The sequence below is a fragment of the Oratosquilla oratoria genome, chromosome 1 (assembly GCF_046742065.1).
Source record: "Oratosquilla oratoria isolate Oo_2021 chromosome 1, ASM4674206v1, whole genome shotgun sequence".
Classification (NCBI taxonomy): domain Eukaryota; kingdom Metazoa; phylum Arthropoda; class Malacostraca; order Stomatopoda; family Squillidae; genus Oratosquilla; species Oratosquilla oratoria.
The window spans coordinates 87,449,814-87,471,321 of record NC_134777.1 but is presented as its reverse complement, the minus strand read 5'-3'; the positions used below and the strand labels follow the sequence as shown (position 1 = coordinate 87,471,321).

Here is a 21,508-nt window from a genome sequence, read left to right as displayed (position 1 = left end):
CGAGGAAAGTTCCGATGAAGAGGACAGTCTCTGTTTGGTGTGCATGGAGCCTTTTCCCAAAAGCAAACCACGAGAAGTGTGGATACAGTGCAGAATGTGCAAGTTGTGGGCCCATGAAGACTGCACTGATAAAGATTTGTTTTATACATGTCCCAACTGTGACTTAGATGATGATTTAGATTAAGTTCACCTCATGTATTATGTGTAATTATAATCTGGAAGTGCATTTGTTATTCAATAATACGTTTGCATCCTAGTCAGTTCTATTATATTTTATGAAAAATATTTGGAACTAAATATTCTTGAAATGGAACATTATGAATATACTATCTTAACTCACTGAAATATACTAATGTATCCTTAATATTTGCTGTGCCAACTTGCCCCATAGCGTGTGCCAACTAGCCCCGGACATTTTTATTTTTTCGAATGCTATGCTTTGATTTGGAAAGGAAATTATTTTTTATTTTATGAAAAATAAAAGGAAGGTGTATATTTTTCACTGGAAGTATAAAATTACCACAGTCCTTTTTTTTTCATCCATCATCGGAAATGTGAAAAGTGTGCCAACTAGCCCCGGTCTTCCCTAATACCAGTGTTATACCACAGCCACTTCTACCACCACTACCACTACCATCATCTGGAAGACTTAAGAATTTCTCTCAAAAACTCTTGAGTGGACTTACCTGAGCCATAAATCTTAAATTCTTTAGAGATGAGGATACGGTCACTGTGGAGATGGACCGTAAGGTCTTCTATAGCGATGGGAAGGACCCTCCAGACCTTATTATGGGTTGTAGTTTACCAGCGCTTCTGTCCGTGTGGACATTTTCTCTCTTACATGATTTAGAAATGAGTTATGGGCTTTGCATCATGAAGAAGAGTCGCGGTCTGACTAGACCTTCCGAATCCAGGGAGACATGTAAAGACTTGTACTGCCAACAGGAGCATGTAAGGACTTGTACAGTCTGAAGAAGGATATATAATAGATTGTACCACCTGTACAAAGGTATGTAAGGCCCTGTACAGCCAGAAGAAGGGTATGTAAGGTCCGTAACAGTCAGAAGAGGGAAATAAAAGGCCCGTAACAGCCAAAAGAAGGGAATGTCAGGCCCTTAACAGCCACATGTAGGAAATGTAAGGCCCTATTGAGCCAGAAGAAAGGAATGTAAGGCCCTTAACAGCCAGACGAAGGGAATGTAAGGCCCTGTTGAGAGACAGAAGAAGGAAATGTAAGGCCTCTAACAGCCAGACGAAGGAAGTGTAAGGCCCTTAAGAGCCACACGAAGGGAATGTAAGGCCCTGTTGAGCCGGAAGAAAGGAATTTAAAGCCCTGTACAGCCAGACGAAGGGAATGTAAGGCCCTTAACAAACGAAATAAGGGAATCTAAGGCCCTGTTGAGCCAGAAGAAGGGAATGTAAGGGCCGTACTAGGGCAAGCTTATGTCAGGTCCTTCACAACAGGAAGAAGGGCGTGTCACGACACTTGCAACTCGGGGGAAGGGACTGTCAATCACTTCACACGTGTTGGAAGGCCCCCCAGGAAAAACCTTTGTAGGCAGCGGAAAGGATCTATAGGGCCCTTTGTAAATAAGGTATGATCCTGCTAGGTCCTTAATAGGCACCCCGAGAGGATCTTGTTAACCTTAGGAATGATTTATTAGGTCCTTACGGGAAAAAAAAAAAAAAGTGATTGAGTTCTTAGTGGGTCATCACACTGGACTATTTTTCCTCCAACCTCCGATTAGTAGGTGGTACCACCCACCTCCAGAACTTTTTCAGCCGTAAAATCACTATGACAAACTGTTTTGTTTTCTCACCAATGAATACAAAATGCCATTTGATATGCTGGAAGAAAATAATTTTCCTCCGGCATATCAGAACCCTTACCAAAAGCTGCGAGCTGCAAATTTGCTTCAGCAGTCGGAGGAAAAATAACTTAGTGTGGTAACGCCTTTAATGGGTTGGTGCTTCAGTAGCCCATCTTCTCGCCTTCGATCAAGATAATCGGCACCTTAGCCTTGGGTGCTTGGACTTCAGGGGAACCACGAGGAGCCATAGGACTTGAGTTCTCACGTAGCGCGGTTGCAACCAACCTGCTACTCGACTCAGCCTGGGCGTTGATTGGAGAACGGTGAAAGAGATAGTGATGTGTCGATTACCGGCATCGGTCTTCAGGCCTTCGATGGCCTTCTGAAGAAGAGTCCTCCTTGGCTCACTTCTTCTCTCGTCTTCATTCTTCGATGGCTCCGGAGATTCTGAGGTGTCCTTCTCCTCTACCACCTCCTCCTCCTCCTCCTCTACCTCCTCTACCTCTTCCTCCTCCTTTTCTTCATTCCCCTTTTCTTCCTCTTCACCCATGCTTCCTTCTTGGTCTCCTCCTCTTCCTCCTCCTCTTCCTCCTCCTCGTCTTCTTTCTCCTCTTCCTCCTCCTCTACCTCATCCTCTTTCTCCTAATCTTCCTCCTCTACCTCCTCCACTTCTTCTTTCTACTATTCCTCCTCCTCTTCCTCTTCATCCGTCTCTTCCTTTTCCATCTCCTCCTCCCTCTCTCCTCTTCTTCTTTCTCCTCTTCCTCCTCTTGTTCCTCTTCATCCGTCTCCTCCTTCTCCGCCTCCTTCTCCTCCTCCTCATTCTCCTCTTCCTTCTCCTTTTCCTCTTCCTCCTCCTCTTTCTTCTCTTCCTCCTCCTCCTCTTCCTTTCCCTCCTCCTTCTCCTCCTCCTCTACCTTCCCTTCCCTCTGCTACTCCGTCAGTTCCTCGCGAAAGTCTTGAATCACGTCACCCCTTCGCTGGGTGGAGGTGGGGGAGAGGGTGGGGTGGATGGATTAGGGGTTGAGGGGGGTTGCCACGGAGGTGAATAAAATCGCCCGGCGGCAACATAAAAAGAAAAATCTATATTTTCCAGTGCCTTCGTGACTGTTCCTCTCCCTGTCTATACCTCTTCCTGTCTTTACTTCTCCCTGTCTGTACTTCTCCCTGTCTGTACCTCTCCCGGTCTATACCTCTTCCTGTCTGTACCTCTCCCTGTCTGTACCTCACCCTGTCTTTACCTCTCCCTGTGTATACTTCTCCCTGTCTGTACTTCTCCCTGTCTGTACCTCTCCCTGTCTGTACCTCTCCCTGTCTATACCTCACCCTGTCTGTACTTCTCCTTGTCTATACTTCTCCCTGTCTGTACTTATCCCTGTCTGTACTTATCCCTGTCTGTACCTCTCCCGGTCTTTACCTCTCCCTTTCTATACTCATCCCTATCTATACCTCTCCCTGTCTGTTCCTCTCCCTATCTATACCTCTCTCTGTCTGTACCTCTTTCTGTGTATGTTGGGTCTCCCCCTAGCAGTAAAAAGCGCCCCCTTCCCGAGGGGGTAGTTTGAGGTTCTGGTGTAGTTGCAGTAGTTCTTTAGTTTTTGGGGGCGGGTAACCGCGCGTTCTAAGTTATGTAGTTTGTGTAGTTTGTGGGAGTTGCCAATGGGACAACTTTGAGACATTTATTTTTACCTTCTTGGGCTACAGGGAACGTTGGCTGTGGTTTACATAAGAACATAAGAATGAAGAAGGCTGCGAGAGACTCTAAGGCCTACACTAGGCAGTACAATGTCAATTTATTCTGGCTGTCGCCAGAGGATTTTATTCAACCAAGTGGAGGGATATTTCTCTTTATTATCCCCTGCCTGGTGTATTGGGTGGATATTATGTTTTCAATGTTTTAGGAATTTTGGTGATACCCCTACGGATCATAGTCACACAGCATACTTTTGTGATTGGAGACTCGTCTAAAAGAGAGAGAGAGAAGCGGTGGATAATATTATTATTATTATTATTATTATTATTATTATTTTTATTATTATCATTATTATTATCATTATTATTATCATTATTAATAATAATCATAACCACACCGAATTCTCTCATGCTTTGAGACTCATGAAAAAGGATAGAAGCGTTGGTTATTATAATTTTTTTTATTATTATTATTATCTTTTAAATTACCAAATATCTAATCACGTTAAGGGCACAGAAAAGGCCTGGCTGCCATATCACGGAATACCATGATCACATCCTACACTTCACTTGTTGACATTGTTCCTAGACAACAACACAAGATAGGATGCCCCAAAAAAGCGTTCTCACTCTTTGTAACGTTTTGTAACGTTGTCGAGTCCATTAGACCGTGGATATAATTTTAACCATTTGCGAACACGCAAGGGGACTAGACTAGACGAAGGAGCGGGAAGACTTTTTTTTTTTTTTTTTTTTTTTCTAAGTGTGAGTATATTACTGTAGTTCTTCCCTAAGTGGACTTTGGGCCTTCATGATAGCCGTTGGCGGTTACTTAGGGGTTGCGGGTCTTCTGCAAGAGAGACTTGGGGTAACAGATGAGTTGATAGGAGATGTCATATATGGTGGCGGCACATTAGGCTTTTGCTACTTCGGTTCCTTTTTTTTTTTTTTTTCTCCAAATGTCAAATTACTCTTGTGTCATACATCGAGAAGCTGAATGACGAACTAAGAGAATTGTAAACCTAGAATACGAATGTTAGACACAAAATTGTTGAGATGTTCTTACGGAAGTCTAGAATATTGTAACCGAAGTCGTTTCTACTCAAAGTAGCAAAAGCAAGTAGCATGCTAGCCTAATGTGCTGCCATCTTATATTTTATTCCAGCTGCCGCCAGGCGATTTTATTCATCTTTGTGGGGTTTCTATGATTGATTATGTAGAAAAAGTAGCTGCTCGTTTTTCTAAATGAGAAGACCTGAGGATATGGGCGGTTTACTACTATTTTATAGATGATTTTAGATAATCTGACGATATTGTGTACGTTTCCCAGGGCAGTGGAGAATTTTTAACCATTATATTTATTTATTTATTATTATTGTTTATATGATTAATATAATGTTATTAGTGCTGAAGGGTACAGCAGAGATGATTTTTAGAATTTGATGTTTTGAGTTTTTAATGAGAATTTTGGTGTTACTGATGATTTTACAGGTTTAGAATGGGTTTGGTTAGGTTGAAGGTTAGAGAGTAAGAGATCTAGAAGCTCTGATCTAGTTTAAGGTTATGATTAGGGTAAAGATACCTACCGAAGGGTGATTTTTATTAAATCCCATGGTGCTTCTTCGATTAAGAGGTCATTTTAGTGTTATTGATTGGCCTGTTGGGTGTTGTTGATTTTAGCGTGTGTGTGTGTGTGTGCTCGTGTGCGTGCGTACGAACAGACTTGTGTGCTTATTTAGAAAAATTCGTTTTTTTTCTTCTTGTTTTCTTATTTACGGTAATAGAAAAGTGTCCTATTGTATTGTCTAGATAAAACAACTAATAAAAGAGTAGACTAATAAGTAAAGGAATAATTAAATAAGAATATATATATATAATGAATAGAAAGGCAATTAGGTAGATAAATAAGTATTGTTCTTTAATTTTATGTTGGGGGTATATACTTTTAAATTACCCAAACACCATTAAGCGAGATACATTTTTATATGAGCGAAAACGGTAGAGAAATCGTCTAGAATAAAAAAAAAAAAAGTTTTATTTCTTAGTGAAGATGCCATTACTTCGAGATTCGAACGTTTTTACGACAATGGTACACTATTTTTATTTCATGTGATTACAGATGGCGTGGTTCCCCGTCCCCTAAGCTACTTTACATACATAAAATTACCTAAAGAAAAAGTCCCGCAGGCGAGCGTCCGAAAAAAAGCGAAGCCGATCGAAGACTTACGACGTGGTCTATTGGTTACGCCGGGAAACGTCCGAAACGATCGTTCATTCTCTATGTCTTCGCTCGTAACACATTTTTGGGTGACTGTATATAACCCTACAATAAAAAACGGGCGCGGTTAAGGTGCAGTAGACATGTGTGTGACACGGACGGAACGCCTTTATGGCTGCTCCTTCTCAGGGGAGCCTTTATCCTCGCCTTTCGAGAGCTCCCGTCGGAGGAGGACTCAGTGTCGCCATCCTTCTTCCTTTCCTTCAGTCGTCGTCGCACATTCGTCGAGGGGTGAAGATGGCCCAGTGGGTAAAGCGCTCGGCTCGTCCTCTGGTCTTTCAGTAGCATTGTCAGTAAAGGTTTTCGTTGTATGTGCTTTTGAGTTGTGGGTGATTGTGTACTTACACAGACGCACATACACACAAACATACACATATACACACACACGTACAAATATATATATATATATATATATATATATATATATATAATGTACATGTGTATACACACACACACACACACACACACACACACACACACACACACACACACACACATATATATATATATATATATAATAAAATGAAATATGTATATATACATATGTATGTATATATATATATATATATTGCATATATATATATTTATATACATATGTATGTATATATATATATATATATTGCATATATATATATTTATATATATATGATATATATATATCATGCAGTATATATGTGTTGAATATATACTGCATAACTACTGCAAGCATGGCTAATGAGCTATTTAAATTGAAACCCACACAGGCTAACAAAGATAATCGTAGACAAGAACGTCCATCACAAGGACAGTGGCGACACAGAAAAAAAAAAAAAAAAAAAAATCCCTCGACATCGCTGATGATTATCGGAGACATAACTGTTCCCCCGTCGAGGTCATTAGGTTGGAGGAGGACCAGATCGGGAGTAGATTACGTCCACGTCGGTAGACGAGGGCGAGGAGAACCTCCCTGACGCAGACCTCCACGACCTCAGCATGACCGCCAATTTCGGGAGTTCTTCTTCTTCTTCTTCTTCGAAGTTTTCTTTGTCTTTGGCGTCTGATGGCGTTGGTAAACATCTTGAGGAAGGAGAGCTTCATCTTGGTAATTAACGCCCCGCGTACCAGATGGCACTTGGAGGTTCTTCAGGAGAGTTCTGCCGTGGCACCATCGTGGCGAAGAACGTCCTCCGGTTCAAGTGGCATTTACTCTCTTAGCCTGGCTCCCAGTGCCTTTCCTTTTTACCTCATACCATCTCCCCTTCCCCCTTCCCCCTTCCCCATTACCCTCCCTCTTCCACCCTCCCCCTTTCCCCTCCTTCCCCCTTCCCCCTTCCCCATTACCCTCCTTCTTCCCCCTTTCCCTTTACCCTCCTTCCCACTTCCCTTCCCCCTTTTCCTCACTCTTCCCTTCCACTTTTTCCTCCATCTTCCATTTCCCCCCTTTCCACTTCCCCCACCCCTTTTTCGCTCCCCCTTCTTCCACCCCCTTCTCCCTTCCCCCTTATCTTCCTCCACCCCCTTCCCCCTTCCCTTCCCCCACCCCCTTCCCAGTTCCCTCTGCCCCTCCGCCTTCCTCCACCCCTTTCCCCCTACCCATTCAGCATGCCCCTCTCTCTTCCCCCTCTTTCCCCCTCCCCTCCCCCGTTGAATAAAATCTCTTGGCGAGAGGGACCGCGGCAATATTTATCGAAGAGACAGGTTGATGTCCTAGAAAGGTCTCTAAATAATTTTTGACAAAAAAACTCTAAGAGAATTTTTGCCAAATGCTAAACACATCGTAGTTGTCAATGCTAGGTATAATGAAAATACTGATTTATCCTCATCAAAACTTACTAGCAGGTTACTAGATATTCTAGCAATATTTCTAGATCATTTTTTGTTGATAGTGGATACATGCAAGAGGTCATAGTTGCCATAAACAGGAATATTGAAAATATTAGCAGTATTGACATGGTCACCTCTATGAAAGCAAAGAAGTTGATTATAATTGAACTGATAACTGTATCAGTATTGACAGTAACAGCTTTGACATGTCGGTGACCGTATCAGTACTGATAAATCAAAACCCAGTATCAGTATTGTCATTATCAGGATCAACAATATATTGATATCAGCATTGGCAATGTCAGGAGTAGCATCAGCATCGGCAGCATTGACATTATCAGCATTGGCAGTAGCAGCATCGACAATATCAGTATTGACCGTATCAGCATAGGCATTATCAGCATTGGCAGTGTCAGTACCGCAATATCAGTATTGACAATATCAGCAATGGCAGTATCAGCATCGACATTATCAGTATTGACCGTATCAGCATAGGCAGTATCAGGATTGGCAGTATGATTATTGACAATATCAGTATTGTCAGTATCAGTACTGAAAGACTGAACATTGTCATTAGACAAAGATGGGACCAGGTCCCCTTTAATAAAAGCGAGGAACAAACTCGACACACGACACAATCTGAGCATTTTGGGAAGCGGCACCAAGGGACGTTGTATGCCTTTTGTCGCCAAATCAGTTAATCTCGTTTTATTGCTGGCGACTGCAGTTATCTCTTCGCCTCTCTCTTTGTTTTTATTTTCTTTTTTCTTTTTTCTTTTTCTTTTATCTTTTTTCAGTCTCCTCAAACCTCTGGAATGTCCTCTTATTAACTCGACCCATTTCGTAATAATCTGCTTCGCATGCTTGTTGGGGAAGAGTGGATCTAGGAGTGTTGAAGTGTGTGTGTGTGTGTAAATATGTGTATGTATGTGTGTATGTGTATGTGTGTGTGTGTGTCCTTGTACGCGTATGTGTGTGCGCACATGCTTGTATACTTTTGTATATGTGTTCATGTGTGTATGGAAGAGTGTATGTAAACACACCGGTCTATTTATTCATTAATCAGTCTGTTGATTGATCGACTTGTTTATTTATTTGCCTATGTCATTATTATAATTTTATTTATATACTTTTATTTCATTATATTTATCTTAATTTCAAGTTTATTTTATTATTATATAATTATATATATATATATATATATACATAGATATAGATATATATATATATATATATATATATATATATATATGAGAGAGTGATAGGTGGGGAAGGGTAAACGAAGATGGGCTAAGAATACATTTATTGTTCTTACGTTTCGGTTATTATAACCTTCCTCAGAGAACTTGTTACAGAACATCTTGGTCACAACATTTATACCCGTAGTGGGGGAACTTGTGAAGCTTCGAGTGTCAGGTTTTTTCTAGCGCATTAATTATTAACCCATTCAACTCCGATGACAAGATTCTTGTCATTTGGTCAAATAAAACAAAAAATCATAAAACACCAAAATGTTTGATCAAACACCAGAAAAATATGACGTCAGTCCTCGCTTCGCTGCGAGCGAAGCGAGGATTGACGTCATATTTTTCTGGTGTTTGATCAAACATTTTGGTGTTTTATGATTTTTTGTTTTATTTGACCAAATGACAAGACATCTTGTCATCGGAGTTGAATGGGTTAAGAGACTGGCTGCTTTAGATAGGCATATAAATCCTTCTCTGTCGTTATTATTTTCTTGGACATTTATATGTGCAGCTTCAACTGTCTTTCTCATCTTCTTTTGTAATCCTTTGTGTAAAATTTCAACTTTACTCCATTCGGGAAGGTTGTTGCATATTTCGAGGTGGTGGACCAGGGAGTTGGACGTTCTGTGTTCTTTTAAATCATTCCTATGTTCGTTTATCCTCTTCTCGATTCCTTGACCTGATTTACCGATGTAAGCCGAGGGGCAGCCACTACATGGAATGCGGTAGATCACACTGAGATCGTTGTTGTCATTAGTGTGGTTTTTAAACATTTTACCTATTTTATTGCATGATACCTTGGCGATGTTTATGCGCTATAAAAAAACCTGACACTCGAAGCTTCAGAAGTTCCCCCACTACGGGTATAAATGTTGTGACCAAGATGTTCTGTAACAAGTTCTCTGAGGAAGGTTATAATAACCGAAACGTAAGAACAATAAATGTATTCTTAGCCCATCTTCGTTTACCCTTCCCCACCTATCACTCTCTCATTTGTCTTAAATAATTTATCATATATATATATATATATATATATATATATATATATATATATGTGCGTATATATATTTTCCTACTTTGTTTTTTGTGCGATCATGCCTCGTGGTACATCGGTATATTTATTTATATTTCCCGGTTGGCCATGTTTCTGCTTGTGTGTTCGTGTGAACACTACACAAGTGTTCATTTTTCATTGTAACTAAAAAAAAAAAAAACTGTCACAACGTTTCCAAATGCTTCGGTCAGAAGCGACAGTTGCTGAATTTCATGAAGGAAATGTTTCAGGACTTACGTCAACTTTTTATTTGCCCGTGAAGGTTTCAGGCGTTTATGTATATATGTATATATATATATATATATTACAAAGGATTACAAAGGCAAAGCATGCCGACAGGAGACCTTTTGATCCATATCTAGGTCGGATGCAAAAAAGAAAAGAAAAAAAAACCATATTAATAATAAATTAAAACTATAACAATGTAAATAACAATTAAAATACATAAATAAATGCATTGGTATAGTTGAACAACAAACAAACAGGTAAATAGTAAATGATAATAAATTGACATATAACTAATAATAAATGAAAATCAGACAGACAAATTATAACAAAACAAAAACAAATAATATAACATAAATTATAATCATTACAGCATCTTACTTAGGTATCTATCTAAATGATTCTTAAAGCTTCGAACTGAACTACATTGCACTACCTGTGCAGGAAGTTTATTCCATTCATTAACTACACGGTTGGCAAAGTTGTTTCTACCTACTTCCAAATTGAATCTATTTCCGGACAGTTTGAGACCATTGTTTCTTGTCTGATTCTCATTCAATGTGAAAATTTGGTCACTTTTGATGTTGTCAATTCCCTTTAAAATCTTAAAGACCTGTATCAAGTCACCTCTGAGTCTACGCTTTTTTAGGGAAAACAGATTCATGTGCTTAAGTCGATTTTCGTATGATTTATTTTTGATATTTGGAATCAGTTTTGTGGCTCGCCGTTGTACTTTTTCCAGTCTGTCAATGTCTTTAATGAGATTCGGTGACCATACGGAAACAGCATATTCCAAATGTGGACGAACTAACGATTTATATAGCTTGTTAATGAGTGATGGACTTTTGAAATCAAAAGATCGCGCAATCAATCCCAGAATCTTATTTGCTTTCTCAGAGGCTGAAATACACTGCTTGGATGATTTGAGGTCGTTACTGATAATTACGCCGAGATCTTTTTCACTATCCACTTTTGTTAACGAATTTCCAAATAACTTGTAATCGTACTTGCTGTTATTTTTACCTATGTGCATTACCTTGCATTTACTTGTGTTAAATTTCATTAGCCACTTTTCAGACCATTGCTGTAATTTATCTAAATCTACTTGAATATCTAATTGGTTTGAGTGATCATTTGCCACTCCGCACAGTTTTGTATCATCAGCAAATTTGGAAACAGTAGATTTTAGTCCATGGTCTATATCATTTATATATACTATGAATAGAAGTGGCCCAAGAACGGAACCCTGAGGAACTCCACTTGCAACACTTTTCCATCCAGAAGTTTTTCCATTTAAAACAACTCTCTGTTTTCGACCTTTCAACCAATTACTAGTCCAACCTAATAGGCTACCACTTATTCCATGCAAAGCTAATTTAGTAAGTAGTCTTTCGTGTGGGACTATATATATGTATGTATATATATATAAATATATATGTATATATATATCTATAAATATATATATGTATATATATATACTGTATATATATATATGTATATATATACTGTATATATATATATATATATATATATATATATATATACAAATATATGTATATATATATATATATATATATATATATATATATATATATATTCCGGAATGGTACGTTTCAGGGGATTTGCAGTCTTGCATCTTGGATAGTTCGATCTATGAATGATGGTATGACATTGCGCGCACATGCACACACACACACACACACACACACACACACACACACACACACACACACACACACACACCTCTCATGGCGCTGTGGTTAGAGCTCTGGCCTGCCACTACGGAGGTCCGGGTTCGACTCTCGCCCGGGGCTGAAATAATATCAGTATCGCAGCGCTGAGGGGTGTTACTCCAACTCTCGTGGGCGGGGAGTTGGGGGTGTGTGTGTGTGCAAGGTCATAGCATTACCCATAGATCGGACCTACGAGCTCTGAGCTCTCTTCCAGGAGGGAAATAGCTGTCGATCACGAGTCCAACACGTGATCCAAAGACCAAGTGAATACACACACACAGAACTCCAACAGAGTGAGGTACCGGCTTATAATGCTGTGTGTGTGTGTGTGTGTGTGTGTGTGTGTGTGTGTGTGTGTGTGTGTGTGATTCACCATGGTCTTTGGATCACGTGTTGGACTCGTGATCAACAGCAATTTACCTCTCGGAAGAGAGCTCAGAGCTCGTATACGACCTATGGGTAATGCTGTGACCTTACACGCACATACACAGACACCCAACTCTCCGCCCACGAGAGTTGGAGTAACAACCCGCAGCGTATCGATACTGAAATTATTTCACCCCTGGGCGGGATTCGAAACCGGACCTTCGTAGTGGCAGCCGGGAGCTCTACCAACTGCGCCACGAGTTGTATGTGTGTGTGTGTGTGTGGATACTGTGGTCATATATATATTATATATATATATATATATATATATATATATATATATATGTATATATATATATTTGTATTTTGTTTTAAATTGTGGCGTCCAGCCGCCCCTCCAGACTCCGTCTGTTCGATAAAGGAGGAAAGAGTCCCATAACCATTAACTGGGGCGATCTGGATTCGGTGGTAGACCATCACTGACCTGACGTCGATTGGAAGTTTTCTGTTGATGGCAGCTGACCCACAGGTTGTTCCATATAAGGAAGTCAGAGCTCTTGGTGTTAGCATCTGTGTTGTAAGAGCCAATAGGACCCCCCCCCCCTTTTGGGGAAGGGAAAGAGGGGCGAGTGTGTATATAGACAAGCGCTGGGAGGGTCATCGGAAGAGTGCTGGGCCTCGCATTCGCTTAGTTATGGGTTCGAATCCTGTACTCCTTTCCAGTTCTCGGCTCTCAGCAGTGACTGTTATTACCTGTCCCCCAACAGTCTCCAAACCGCATAATAGGGCACAGATTACGGCTTCGGCCGCAACTACTCAATGCCTCCTGGCGTAGGCTCCTCACTTTAGACCCTCCCGTAATGAGTGCCGCGAAGACGAATCGAATCGCCTGGTTTGGAAGGTGTTGAAGTTTCTCATATCTTTACAACAATTTATTTTATTCTATTTATTTATTTATTTATTTCATCTGAGGAGCGATGACGAAATCGTCTGATGATCAGAGGTAGACTGACAAGGCTGTTTGATGGACGTGGATGGTCAGGCGAGATGAGCTGACAAGATCAGCCGAATTGAGGGAACCGCATGAGATTGGCTTGACGATTTGAATTGGGCTGACAAGATTAGATTATTACTGAGTGGTGCTACAATCAGCTCTAGTAACTAGATATGTTGAGCTAAACATTTTAGATGATTGGCATATGATTCCATAATTCTTAGGTTTATATTGAATCAATACTAAAAACTTACGTAGTGGGAAGTGAGAAACCCCTGATAGAGCAAAGTCCCGTTAGTTGCGGCAAACCGATGGGTATCTTTTTATGCCGGTGTTGGGGTCGCCTCCCCGCCTGGCCAGGGCTCTCGGGAACCCACAGTGGAACCCGGGAATCGAACTCTCGACCACCTGCTCATGAGTTAGACACGGTATCCAGTGGGCTGCAGCGCGGCCCTGAATCAATATTATAGATTTTAGATTATATGAAGAATATGTACATCTTAAGTCTGCGCTCGAAAGAGTCCGTTCAGGGTGTGGGATACGTCAAAAGCTATTCTGCGAAATCAACCTTAGTATATGCCTCTCTCTCTCTCTCTCTCTCTCTCTCTCTCTCTCTCTCTCTCTCTCTCTCTCTCTCTCTCTCTCTCTCTCTCTCTCTCTCTCTCTCTCTCTCTCTCTCTCTCTCTCTCTCTCTCTCTCTCTCTTATTTCCCATCTATGTGCTGTTTGAAGTTGTTTTATTTTCTGTAAAGTAAAGTAAGCTGTATAGTACAATGTGTATCACTTTTTAGGATTGCAACAACGATTTGAATAAATTCTATGACACGTGGCAACAGCGCTTTACCCCCATGTTGCCACGTGTAATGTCACTGGGTGACAGAGGACAGTGACGATCCGGTAATTGGTGATCAAATCGGCAGAGTCGCGCTTATGAGGGGGACTCCCGCTTCTGCCCTACACTGAACGGACTTCTTGGTGCACAAGGACCGTAACGTTAAATTTAGACGATTTCATTCAGGTCACAGAGGCCCGAAGTCGCCAAGGAAATTGTTTTGTTAGTAAATGGAAGGGAGATGTGCCGACCTCGCTTCCCATTTCAAGAACATATTGACCTTCGCGAGCTTTTCCTCGAAGTGAAATGAGGCGGTATGTTTTCATACTATAGGGTGGTATGTTTTCATACCATATCGTGGTATGTTTTCTATATCCGCCTCATGTTGTCATCTGTTTTCACAGCGAAGTGGTTTCCACAACGGAAGGTAGGTTCTCGGTTTGTCCATAAGGCTGAGGGGTGTTTTAGTTATTATTTTTTTTATTATTCATAGTAATAGGGGGATGTCTGTATGTGCGTGTAGATGTGTGTGTGGATAAATTTACGCGCGTGTGTGTATGCATACACAAAAAATCTACGCGTATATGTGTATGTATAATATATATATATATATATATATATGTATATATATATATGTATATATATGTATATATATATATATATACATATATAATTGTGTGTGCGTGTCTGTATGTGTGTGTATGTGTATGTGTTTGTGTGCGCTCGTATTTACCAAATTGTAGTTTAGGAGCAACACTCGTAGGGTCCTGTCTCTTTCTCTCCAATTTGTCTTACCTAGGTTTCAAATTCATGTATGGTGCCAACTTGGGCAATATATCCTTATTTTCCATTTATCATACTTGGATATGAATCCATGCAGTGTTCCAAGTTGGGCTCTATCACCTAAGCTATTCCAGGTATTTATACATTTGCATGGGAATTATTTCTTCACATCCTTTAGATATTTCGTCTTTATTTGTTCTTGTATGTATCTGTGGTGTGTGTGTGTGTGCGTTGGTGTGCATGTGTGTGTGTGTGTGTGTGTGTGTGTGTGTGTGTGTGCATGTGCGTGTGTGTGTGGTGCGATTAAGTATGTGATTATGTGTATGTGTGATTGTGTGTATGTGTTTCTGTGTGTGTGTGTGTGTGTGTGTGTGTGATTTTGTGTAAATATGTGTATGTGTGTGTTTGCGTGATTATGTGTGTGGTTGTGTGTGATTGTGTGTTTCTGTGTGTCTGTGTGATGTGTGTGTGTGTGCGTGTTTTTGTACATTTTTAAATACGTTTAGCATTGAATGCGCCGGCTTTGAACCAAGAAAAGTCTTTACTAATCGAAAAATAATCACTGACAAAGGAAGGAGAAACAAATATGAAATGACGTAATTTGAATGCTGATTAAAAAGACATAAAGATCAAATTATGACAAACTAATGATGTGTACGAGGCTCACTGTTTGTTGTGAAGTAACAATTGTTGACTGTTTTGTTATGTCTGCATCAGCTGCATCGGAAAATAGCTATTGTGTGTACAAATTACACTCCTTTCAGAATGAAGCGTTGATACCAAAACGTGTAAATATCCAGTTTATATATATAAATCGTATCATTTTAGAATACAACTAAACAATATTAAAAACATATAAACCACAATTTTATCCTATGTACCTTAGTCTTTTAAAGGGGGTAGAGAGAGAAGGGGAGAGAGAGAGAGAGAGAGAGAGATGTGAAGAACTGAGGCGTATAACGCAATCGGAATAAAAGAAAAATTAATTCCAGAAAGATGTTATTGATATTACTGTCTATTACGAAATAATGAAGAGAGAGAGGCCGAATGTGTGTGTGTGTGTGTGTGTGTGTGTGTGTGTGTGTGTGTGTGTGTGTGTGTGTGCTAACCAAATCTAATCTCAGCTAACCTAACCTAATCTAACCTAGAAGGTGCTACAGAGATAAGTATATTGCCAACTGTCACTGAGAAGGTTGAGTGCAATAGACCAAGGAATTGCGACAGACGCGAATGAAATAGTCTAACGACAGTTAAAACAAAAGGAGAAGTGTCGCCAGATACAGAAGGAGTAAACCTATATTACATATCCTGAGGGTAGCTGAGATATAAGGGCAGCTAAAGCAAAAGGGTAGCTGGGGTATAATAAAAATACTACCCGGAAGAAGGAGTTTAAATGTAGACACAAAAGCAATTTATCTCGAGAATGTGATTAACGAGACAGGGATTTGTCGCGATAGAGTGTCTGCAAGGGAGAAGAGACTCTTTGGAGACTCTCTGGAAGATCTCCGGTGGCTCTTTGGAGACTATGGAGGATCTTTGGAGACTAGAAATGTTTGGAAACTCTTTGGAGGATCTTTGGAGATTTTTGGAAACTTTTTAGGAATGCTTTAGGGACTCTTTGGGAACCCTTTGAAGACTCTTTGGAGACTTTGCAGACTCTCTCTCCGGAGAGTCGTCGCAAACTCTTTGAAGACTCTTCGGAGACTGTTTGTAGACTCTTTGGAAGAGGGAAGATAAAACGGTGATTCTGGAAGCTTTTGCAAGAAGGGGACGTGTACGCAATTCAAAAGGAAACGTTTGTGGAGAGCACTCGTCTGCCGGGACGAAATGTATTGAGGAGAGGAGGGAAAAATGCTTTAAAGAGGTGCTTCAAGCAGACAGACAGAGAAAGAGAGGGAGAGAGAGAGAGAGAGGGAGAGGGAGAGAGATAGAAAAGAAGAAAGAGAGAGATGATGTGTTGTTTATAGGCGTTTCTGTTCTTGTGGGCACGCGCACCACGAGAGAAAGAGAGAGAAAGAGAAAGAGACAGAAATTGTTTACTTGAATGAGAGAATAAAAAATCTGACAAAATGAAGAAAGGGAAAGAGGTAGATGCTTCAGAAAAAAAAAGATAAGAGAGGAGAAAGAGAGCTACACAAATTGCATTTATTTATTTATTTATTTATTTATTTATTTGTTTTTTTATTGTTTATCTATCTTATTCGTATGTTTAGTTGTGTGTCTATTTATATATGTATATTTATTAGTTAACACATTAGCCAAGTACTTCATGGTGTTCTTCACTATGAAGGGAAATAAGAAAAAATAACCAGAATAAAAGGATTCAAGTTCACCTTAATGACATCATTTGAATTAAATGCCAGAAAGCGTCGAAGGCCTTGTTTGTTCGTGGTCTTTGGAAGGTCATAAGATCATAAAAGGTCATAAAGGCGAAGTCATAATATTTAGTACGGTGTCGTAAAACATCGTGTTCTTTGTGTATACAATTAGTTGTTAGACTTTAGAACCAAAGAAAAAAATGATAATAAATGACAAGATATATTGTCCTTAGCTGCAATAATTTCATGTTGGATGTCTTTATCATTGTCTCTCCCCATCTCCTTTCTCCCCCTCCCCCTCCCATGTCTACCCCTCACCCCCTCTCCCATCTCTCCCCTCTGCCATCTTTCCTCTCTCTCTCTCTCTCTCTCTCTCTCTCTCTCTCTCTCTCTCTCTCTCTCTCTCTCTCTCTCTCTCTCTCTCCTATCCTATCTCTTCCCCTTTCCCCTCTCTTCCCCTCACCTCCGCTCCTCTCCTCCTCCCCTCTCTCCCCTCCCCAACTCTTCCCTTCCCTTCTCTCCGCCTTTCCCATCTTTCCCCTGTCTCCTATCCCTTCCCCTTTCCCATCTCTCCCTCTCTCCTCTCTCCCCCTCAACCCCCTCTTCGTCTCTCCCCCTTCTCCCATCTCTACCCTTTCCCATCTCTACCCCTTCCCTCTCCTCACCCCCTCTCCTCACCCTTTCTCCCATTTCTCCCCTCCCCCTCCCTCTCCCCCCTCCCCAGTCTCCTCCTCACCCCCACTCCCATCTCTCCCCCTCTGCCATCTTTTCTCTCTCTCCTGTTTCTTCCCTTTTCCCCTCTCTTCCCCTCACCCCCTCTCCTCTCCTCATCCCCTCCCCTTCTCTCCCCCACAAAACATCTTTCCCCTATCTCCCCCTCAACCCTCTCTCCGTCTCTCCCCCCTCTTCCCCCTCTCCCCTCTCCCTCTCACCCTCTCTGCTCACCCTCTCTCCCACCTCTCCCCCTCCCCCTCTCCCCTCTCTCCCCCACTTCGCCCTCTCCCCCCCCTCTGGTATTGTATTCCAGCCGGAACGCAAATTATTTATGATAATCATGAAACCACTGACATTGAACCAAATCCGTGACCTCTGTAATTTATCCCGCATTCAATGCAGTTACCCGTTTCGGGATTTTTAATCCGGCTAAGAAAAGGACGCTTTTATTCAGCTGAGAGGCGGACTTAGAGGTCTTATCATACTAAGCTGTTTTTCCTTCAACCTACGATTCATCGGCGATACCGCCCACCTCCTGAATCTTTTCCGCCGTAAAATCACTATGGCAAATTATTTTTTTCCTCAACATAAATACATAGAATGTCATGTGATATGCTGGAGGAAAACTATTTTCCTCCAGCATATCAGATTCCTTCTCGGAAGCTACAGGCTGCAAATCTGGTCAAACAGTTGGAGGAAAAATAGCCCAGTGTGATAACGCTTTTAACCCTGAAAGTGGTCTTCATCGGTCGGGACCCCCCCTGTAACTGTCCGTCCCTTTGAACTAGAATAAAATACATTGTCTTAGCAAGAATAATATCTAGAATGTTAGTCGCAGTGTTCAAGAGGTTGGAGTAGTTTTCCTTGAGACTCTTTAGGTTTTTGGAAACTCTTTGGAGGCTCTTTGGAGACTCTTTAAAGGATTTTTTGGAAACTCTTTCGAGACTTCGAAGGATATTTGGATATTCTTGGAATATCTTTGGGGACTGGAAACTTATTGGAGACTCGTTGGAGACTCTTTGAATATTTTAGAGACTGGAAACTCTTTGGAAGATCTTTGGAGATTTTTGGAAACTTTGGAAACTCATTGAATACTCTTTGGAGATTTTTGGAAACTCTTTGGAGACTCTTTGGAAACTCACTGGAGGATCTTTGGAAGTTTTTGTAAACTCTTTGGAGACTTTGGAAACTCTTGGAGACTTTTTGGGCACTCTTGGGAGATTCTTATCTTTCAGTTGATGGGAAATATGAATAAAGAAATTAAAAATGAAGAAAACTGAAATTGTTTTGTCACAAACGAAAACTCGGAGAAAAGTAGGGATTTGAATTTTATTTATAAAAGTAAAAAAAAATAGTTTAAAAGCTTACTGGTATTTGATATTTATAGAAATATAATTGAGGTATATTTTTAGTCATGGGCGATTGGTATATTTAAACCTCTTACTTAGCATTATGTATATTTTCGGTGAAGATATTTATAGTTATCTACTTAAGCTAGTTAAGAGGATCGGAAAGATTTAAAATTTTGCACGCTTGTACCTTGACAATAAATAATTAAATAGAAAATAAAGTTTCGGACATTTGAATTCCAGCGTTGCCAGATTTGCACCCTCATATATTCCGACAAGATGGGACAAAAATTTTGTTTCCATTTTTATTTCGTATTTCGAAATGGGAGTTGGGGGGGGGGGAGAATGTCGAATACAAAGTCGACCTTCACTCAATCCGTGCGTGTCATGAGCAGTAGGGTGTATTTTTGACTTGTATGTTTTTATGACTCTTCTATTATGTGAATTTACCCCCCTACTTGCCCCTAATTCTCCCCCTACTTCCCCCCTACTCTCCCCTTCCCTGAATTCTTGCATTACCTGAGGTTTCCTGTATCTGATTAGAATCTTGTGGCAGCCAGAATAAGGTTTATAGGAACACAAAAACCTAATAATGAAGGAGACTGCGAGAGACCATGAGGCCGACACTATGCAGTTCCATGTCCCTTACCACTATCATCCCCATCCATGAAGCTATCCAATCTTCTCTTAACAACCGATAGTTTCAGCGCTCACTACATGGTTACGAAGTCTATTCCATTCGTTAACCAATGTATTGATAAACCAGTTCTAAGTAAACGTTTAGTAGGAATGCAGTTATTTTTGGTTATGTTTTCCCTTTCGTCCTGCCCCCCTCTCTCTCTCAAAAAAAAAAAAAAAAAATTCCTAAGCTTTCATGAGTATTTTTTTACCTTCATTATTTCTCCTCCTATAAACCTCTCTACTTTTTTTTTTTTTTTTTTTTTTTTGAGTGGGGGAGGATCATTTTCGAAAATCGAAAAAGCTTTCGGGAGGTCGAATTAGAGCATGGAATTTGAATGTTTGATGAGTCCAAGCTCAGGTTTTGGTCCCGAAATGAATAAGGTTCTGTTGGCATTTTTGCATCGAGTCTCTCTGCCGGGCACTGGTTAATGGTCTCTTCTTCTTCCTCCTCCTCATCCTCATGCTCTTCCTCCTCCTGTTCCTTGTCCTCATTCCTCTCATCTTCCTCCTAATCTTCCTCCTCTTCCTCCTCTTCCTCCTCTTCTTCCTCCTCTTCTTCCTCCTCTTCCTCCTCTTCTTCCTCCTCTTCCTCCTCTTCTTCCTCCTGTTCCTTGTCCTCATCTCCCTCTTCTTCCTCCTCCTCCTCTTCCTCCTCCTCCTCCTCCTCCTCCTCCTCTTCCTCCTCCTCCCTCCTTTTCTCATTATCATTTCTTCGTATTCTTTGTATGGTCTTTTTCTTGTTTTTATTTTTTCTTTCGCTTATTTTTCTTTTGGAAGACGTTTTGAGTGAGGTATATACTGAAAGAAATTTAAGAAATATTTTCTTTACACAATATTTTATTTTATTTTAACAGAGTGAATAAATTGATCCATTTTTATAGAACCCTGAATGTAGTGTGTTACTACAATCATGCCTGGCTCATGAATTAATACAAATGTTTTTTTTTATATCGTAAATTACCACAGCGTAAACAAAATTGGTGTTAGTGTATACCTACATGTACCACACTATCTCTCTGAAGATGTACTACTGTACATTGAAGTAATTGTTTCCATCTGTTATACATCCATTCTTAAGATCCCTTGTGTACACTGTTCACAGTAAACAAAGGCCCTATTCTTTCCAGAACAGTTTCCAGGGAGCACAAACATGGAATTTTTTTCTGACCTCATTGAGGTTTTCAGTGTCTCGTTCCGTGAAACCTCGATTTTATATATATTATTTTTTCTTTGAGTTCTCTTTCCCTGGCCTCATTGTTCTTCTCTCTTCTTCAGGAGCAGAGCCACAAGTCCTACAGACCCCTCTGCGTTTTGACCTTCCGCCTCAACTACCTGGTCCATGGCTTGGAGCCTATGGGATACCATTTGGTCAACATGCTCCTTCACAGTGTTGTTTGCATACTCTACTACAGGTAGGTCTTCCATTTGTCAGTTCACACACGCGCACACACACACACACACACACACACACACACACACACACACACACACACACACACACACACACACACACACACACACACACACACACACACACACACACACACACACAGACTCAGTACATGTGTATATGTATAAGCAGGTAAGTGGATCAGTGTAAATAAAGAAGTGGTTTAGTGACTTTAGTCA

The 21,508-nt window shown here is 40.6% G+C and overlaps 1 protein-coding gene across 1 annotated transcript in view; it reads left to right on the top strand.

Moving 5' to 3' along the window:
- LOC143020417 (protein O-mannosyl-transferase Tmtc3-like) overlaps positions 1–21,508 on the top strand; it is a 1,217,697-nt gene that overhangs the window by 654,753 nt on the left and 541,436 nt on the right. Inside the window, exon 3 of the mRNA XM_076176856.1 lies at positions 21,155–21,291. Coding sequence (XP_076032971.1) covers positions 21,155–21,291 — 137 coding nt within the window. The remainder of the gene's footprint in view (positions 1–21,154; positions 21,292–21,508) is intronic.